This window comes from Gracilinanus agilis, unplaced genomic scaffold, assembly GCF_016433145.1.
Source record: "Gracilinanus agilis isolate LMUSP501 unplaced genomic scaffold, AgileGrace unplaced_scaffold53825, whole genome shotgun sequence".
In the NCBI taxonomy this organism is placed as follows: domain Eukaryota; kingdom Metazoa; phylum Chordata; class Mammalia; order Didelphimorphia; family Didelphidae; genus Gracilinanus; species Gracilinanus agilis.
In genome coordinates this window covers 696-6,946 of record NW_025388938.1, presented here as the reverse complement: position 1 = coordinate 6,946, position 6,251 = coordinate 696, and the positions used below count along the sequence as shown (strand labels likewise).

At 55.0% G+C, this 6,251-nt stretch overlaps 1 protein-coding gene across 4 annotated transcripts; it reads left to right on the top strand.

Moving 5' to 3' along the window:
- Positions 1-65: 65 nt before the first annotated feature.
- LOC123255896 (disintegrin and metalloproteinase domain-containing protein 15-like) lies at positions 66-5,863 on the top strand. Of its 4 annotated transcripts, XM_044684613.1 has the most exons (14): positions 66-385; positions 498-672; positions 869-961; positions 1,124-1,428; positions 1,573-1,768; positions 1,950-2,027; positions 2,847-2,961; positions 3,042-3,180; positions 3,372-3,431; positions 3,638-3,722; positions 4,437-4,508; positions 4,980-5,051; positions 5,285-5,406; positions 5,505-5,863. In XM_044684613.1, exons 1-14 carry the CDS (start codon positions 273-275, stop codon positions 5,551-5,553), a joined length of 1,674 nt encoding a protein of 557 aa, XP_044540548.1. In that variant the 5' UTR covers positions 66-272; the 3' UTR covers positions 5,554-5,863. The 4 variants fall into 4 exon arrangements, 3 of the variants coding, with proteins under 3 accessions (XP_044540548.1, XP_044540549.1, XP_044540550.1); XR_006506798.1 differs by lacking the exons at positions 5,285-5,406; positions 5,505-5,863 and adding an exon at positions 3,844-4,077 and having other exon boundaries at positions 4,980-4,997; XM_044684614.1 differs by lacking the exon at positions 4,980-5,051.
- The last annotated feature ends 388 nt before the right edge of the window (positions 5,864-6,251 follow it).

Below are 6,251 nucleotides of genomic sequence, written 5' to 3'. Positions count from 1 at the left end.
GGCAATGGGGGTCAAGTGACTTGCTCAGGGTCACACAGCTGGGAAGTGTCTGAGGCCCAATTTGAACCCAGGACCTCCCTTCTCTAGGCCTGACTCTCAATCCACTGAGCTACCCAGCTTCCCCCTCTTCCTCCTATTTCTAAGTGGACAATAAATCAAAATTTCAGAGTGATCTCTTACCTCCATACCCTGAGCTTATAAGTTCACCTGTCTACCCCAACTCCTTCTTCTTCTAGGACCACTCAGTGAGCATTCTGGGGGTGGCATCCACCATGGCCCACGAGCTGGGGCATAGCCTTGGCCTGGCACATGACCCCCCAGGAGGCAACTGCCCATGCCCAGGCCAGCCCCCTGCCAAGAGCTGTATCATGGAGGCTGCCACAGCGTGAGTGACACCCTTCTCTCCAAACCTGGGCTCCAGGAAGGACCCTGGGTGTGTGATGGGGCTAGAGGAAAGGGTTCCCTTTCACCAGGGTCCCACTTTTTCTCCATCATAGGTTCCTGCCTGGTCTGAGCTTCAGTACCTGTAGCAAAGAGGCTTTGGAAAAGGCACTTCTGAGGGGAGCAGGCAGCTGCCTCTTTTCTCGGCCGCCACAGCTGGCCCCTCGTCCTCCTAGATGTGGGAACTTATTTGTGGAGCCTGGAGAGCAGTGTGACTGTGGCTTCTGGGAGGTGAGGCGATCCCACCCTTCCTTCCCTACTTGGGGCTCCTCCATTGTCTCTCCTTGGCCTGAGCCCCTCCAGGTTCTTTTTCAATTCTCTGCCCCTTACTTCTGATTCTGGACCTTAAGCTGTGTGCCCCACAACTTCAAGTTGACTCTCTGCCATCCTCATTTGTGCTTTCTTCCCCTCTCTGTTCCATGCCTAGGAATGCTCAGATCCCTGCTGTAATGCCTCCAGCTGCCAGCTGATGCCTGGAGCTCACTGTGCTTCAGATGGTCTCTGCTGTCAAGACTGCCAGGTATGTGTGGGGTCAGCATAGACCCCTGTGTGGCATAGACAAGATGGCCTGAGCGGGATTTGGGTTGGGGTGGTGGCAGTGATGATCCTAGTGACAGGTGATAGAGAAATGGCATCAGGGTGGAAGGGTCTGTCCTCTGACTGATGCCCTCTCTCTCTACAGTTTCGCCCCGTGGGATGGCTATGCCGCCCAGCACGGGGAGACTGTGATCTGCCTGAGTTCTGCTCAGGGGACAGCGGCCAATGCCCCTCGGATGTCAGCCTGGGGGATGGTGAGCCCTGTGCAGGGGGCAAAGCTGTCTGTGCTGCTGGGCACTGTGCCTCTTATGTTGCCCAGTGCCAGGCACTATGGGGTCCTGGTGCCCGTCCTGCAACCCCTCTCTGTCTCCAAGCTGCCAACACTCGAGGAGATAACTTTGGGAACTGTGGGAAACAGAACAATGGCAGTTATGTGCCCTGTGCCCCTCGGTGAGTGAGTATTCCCCAACCCCGGGCTCTATTCCTTCATCTCTCCTTCTTAACCTTTGGCCCTCCAACTATCCCTTCTCCCCCTTTCAATCTGTGATTACCAGTTCCCTCCCTTCCCCTGACTCTCTAGCCCCTCCCCCATAGAGATGCCAGCTGTGGGCAACTCCAGTGCCAAGGTGGTGGTGCCCACCCCCTATTGGGCACTGCTCAGGATACACTCACAGAGACGGTTGAGGTCAACGGAACACGCCAGACCTGCCGATGGACACACCTAGACTTGGGCAGTGATGTGGCCCAGCCCTTTCTGGCCCTGATGGGCACTACTTGTGCTCCTGGCCAGGTGAGTGAGCTGGATAGATTCCTGCCCAGATATAGATTAGACCAGATAATGTTTGAAATCTCTTTCAATGCTGAGATTCTGTGAAATGTTAAAGGCAGCTGGCAGAAGAACTTGTGGGCCCTGTGGCCAGGTTGTAGAATCCTGACCAGTCTATGCCTTCCTCCTTCTCCATCCCTGGCAGGTGTGCATTGACCAGCGGTGCCAGCCGGCGGGCCTTCTTGGGGCAGAGAAGTGTCGGAATAAGTGCCATGGGCATGGGGTGAGCAGAGGGGAGAATGGGTATTCCTAGACTCCTGACCCCCAAGAGCAGGCTGTGGGGCAAACTTAAGGGGACTGTGGAGGTGGCACACCTGGGTTCCCTTCCTCTTTGGTTCCAGCTTTGTGTTCTCTTGTTCCTACAAACCTCTCTTTGCTTGACCTCCACAAAAGTTTTTGTGGTTTGTTTTGACTTTTTTTTAAGTCCATACTTTCTGTCAGTATTAAGTCTAAACTGCTCCTGTTTTAACATTTACTGAAGCTGGCATAACACTGGGGAAAATATTTCCTAGGTGCTCATTCTCCCCCAAACACCTTCAGAGGCAGCTAGGTAGAACAGCAGATAGAGCCATGGGCCTGGAGGAAGGAAGACCTGATTTCAAATCCTACCTCAGGCACTTATTAACTATGTGACCCTGGGTTAGTCACCTAACCTCTCAGTTTCCTTAACTATAAAATGGGGACAATAATAGCACCTATTTTCCAAGATTGTTGTGTGAGGATCAAAGAAGAGAATATTTGCAAAGCACCTGGTCCATTTTAGGTGCTTAATACATGCTCATTTCGGGGCATCTGGGTGGCTCAGTAGATAGAGCCAAGCCTAGAGATGGGAGGTTCTGGGTTCAAATCTAACCTCAGACATTTCCTAACTTTGTGTCCCTGGGCAACTCACTTACTCACCCCGCCCCCATCACCCCCTTCTCCAAGTCCTTACTGTACTTCTGCCTTGGAGCCAATACACAGATCGATTCAAAGAGGGAAGGGAAGGGTTTAAAAAAAACAAACATGCTTGTTTCCTTTCTTTCTTTGCTTTTTCTGTCAGGTCTGCAATAGCAATGGGCATTGCCACTGTGACCAGGGCTGGGCACCACCTGATTGCTCAAACCAAGGCTTTGGGGGCAGTGTGGACAGTGGGGCTCTAGGCCAGAAGCCTAAAGGTACTCACTGGAAGTGGGGGCCCAGGAAGAGTGGGGAGGAACAATGGGACTGATACTTATCACTGCCTCATTTCTTATAGCCAGTGGTGGCCTGACTACAGCACTGCTCCTCAGTCTCCTCCTCCTGGCACTACTGATGCTTCTTGGTGCTTGCTATTGGCACCGCACCCACCTACGAAGGAGACTCTGCCAGTTCAAAGGGACCAGTTCCCAGTATAGGTTGGTACCAAACCTGTAGGTTCCTCTAAAGTCTCTGGCCCTGAGCCTTCATTCCCTCCTTCTTGCCCCTCATACCACCTTTAACCTTCTATCTTTAATCCTTTCCTTACCCGCCCTGACCCAGCTCCTAGCAATACCTCTCCCATCCTCAAGTATCTCCCCCTTAACTCCGTTCTCCTCACCCCCTCCAGGGACACAGCAGAAGCCCAAGTTCGATTTCTCCATGGGGGTGTCTGTGCCAATGGTTACAGGTAAGCAGGGCCCTTTCCTCAATCTAGACTAAGTAGCCCATGCCTCAGACGGGTCCTTCTCTGCTCCTCAGTGACAGGATGTTCCTTACACATCCCTATTTGGTCTCCAAGGCCTTCACAAAGGGTTAACTTTCTCAAGCAAGGTATCTGCTACCTGAAGGGTAGATAAGAGAATCTGACACTGCCTTCCTCTCCACCTACCACAGGGCATCCCCATCTGGTCCCCCTGAGCGTCCAGGGCCACCTCAGAGGACCCAGGCAACAGAACTCCACCTGATGCCCAGCACCAAGGTGAGTTTCTAGTCCCTGTCAAGGGAAGGGGCAGGGAGATTTACCTACTCAGCTATATGCCCATCTGGGTTACCCTCCCCTCCGAGACCCTCAAGGAGATTCTTAGTGCCTATTTCAGCAGGTTCTGGATGTTCTGAGAGTGGCTGACACTGCCCTGATGCCAAATTGCCAGCTCCAAGGAGGTTGAGGAATCATATCCTACCTGGGGTGGGAAACCTAAGATGGGTGACCAATGGAAGTGTTGTTTGGTACAACTCGTTAATTGAGACGAGGGTGTTGTGCCTGCTACTCATTGGCACTTCAGTGATGCCATCCTGGATCTGGAGGCCCAGATGCCCTCTGACTGCAAGACTGGGTAAAAGAAATTGGCACTGCTTGGGGCTCCACGTGCACAGGACCAACCTCAGAGAGACTGATAAGTGTTCCTGGATCCCGGAATGCACAAGAATTGGGATTCTTCAGTGTGTGTGTGTGGGAGGGGTTGCATGCCCACAGCCTGTCACCCCCACTCTTGAATGTGGCTGAGTAATTGCATGATTCCCCTCTGTCCTAAGGTCCTGGCTGCTGCCGTGGGGACTAACCCCTCTTATTTTTACCATAGCCCTGAGCACCTCTGATTGTAACGCTGATCCTGCCTCTCCCCACTGTGTCTCTTCTTCCACCCCACCCTCTGCCCTCTCTCCGTGCCCTCTGCTTCTCCTGCTCTTTCCGCAGTCTGGCGCTCTTGGTCATCCTGACCCCCCTTCCCGGCCGCTACCGCCGGACCCTGTGCCTAAGAGAATACAGGTAAATCTGAGACAGGGGCAAGGTCCAGCCCAGGGGGGGGCCAGGGCGTGGTACCTTAGAGAGCCTGAACTTCTGCCTTGGCACATGAGGAACTGGCACTGAGAAAGGGCTTCTCCCCTCCCTGCCAGCCGGCCCTTTGGGTGGGCAACCCTTAAGGCAACGCAGAGTACCGGGCTTCTCATTTGGTCTCTACCTCCACCTGGTGGTGCGTTGTGGCACTGCCACCTACCTGCCCTCCAATGATTGAATTACACCCCTTTCTTTTTCTCCACTGCTCTACAACCCCAAACCCCTAGTGCTAAACTGTGCCCCGCATGGATCCTTGCCCTGTGCATGCGCCCATCCTAGCCTGAGGCTGCATGGTAGCATGGACGCCTTTCAAGGGAAGCCTCTAAACGCCGTACCCCCACAACCAGCGCATGCCCACTTTCCACGCGCTTCTTCCTCACGGGCACTACTCTTTCTGTCCAGGCTGCACTGACTGACCGGCCCAACCCCCCCACCCGCCCGCTACCTGCCGACCCAGTGGTGAGGAGCCCACAGGTAACGGTGTGGGGGCGGGCATAGCCCCTCCCCCCTCCTGGGCTGCAGCACTGATGGCCTGCGGCAGTGGTTGCTGGGGCAAGGTGCCCCCTTGCTCCTGGGGTACAGGGCCAGGCCCTTCCCTAGTTGATGTACCTCCCCAGGAGGTACCGTTGGCGGCAATAGGTTTGTTTGGGGATGGTGAGTGACCCCCTTGGGGCCATTCTCCCGGTACATTCTGCTTTCTCCCTCAGTCTCAGGGACCTGTTAAACCCCCACCTCCAAGGAAGCCGTTGCCCTCCTACCCCCAGGGACGGCTCCTCTCCAGCGAAGGACCCTCAGAAGAAAGTTTCGTGCCCCTGGGCGTGCCTTCTAGGTAGGTGAGGGGAGGGGTTAGAGGATGAGGAAAATGTCCCTTTGGTAGAAGGGTGTCCACACTCTCCCCGTTTTTTCTTCCTCTTCCTTTTTCCCAAGACCCGCGCCTCCGCCTCCCACGGCCTCTGGGGCAGCTCTCCGAGTCTGACTTCATCCTGGGACGGTGAGATCACTGAGAAGTCACTGTGGGCCTTCATTTCGCCGGCATCCAACTTCAGGAGCCTGTGGATACTGGAGACCTATCTGTTCTGCTAGGACTGAGGAGCCTCGAGCCCAGAAGCGGAGGAGAAGCATTCTTATGGCACTATTAGGGTTCCTGAAGGCTAAGCACGAGATGGAACCCAGCACTGTTGACTCTGGGATGGGGGGAAGGCAGGGAGAAGAACCAGGTATAGAGGGGGTGGGAGTGGGCCGGTGCTGCTAGGGCTCAGCTGCAATAAACTGAGACCTGGAAGCGCCTTCCTCCCTCCGAGCCTCTGTCTCCCCTGAGAAGCCCGACCTCTGCCTCTGCTATCCAAGACTGGGGAACTTGAAAGTTCCCGCTCCGGCCACCAGAGGACGATGCTGCCCCGGCCGGAGAATGACTCCGGGAGGAGGCGGGGGCAGGGGTGGTGGTGGGGAAGGAACTGGGTTTCTTCGCTTGCCTCCACCTGTCTGAGGTAGAATTCGGACGCCACGGTCGGCGATTTGCCTCAACACAGCCTGCACGGGCTTGGCCCGATGCTTCAACCCTTTCCCTGTCCTTCCCAATTGTACAACTGGGAATGATATCAAGATATAACTATATTGCCCCGGAGCTCGCATCCGAGGCTGCCCAGTTGTCCGGGCAATGGCCTAAGGTGCCTG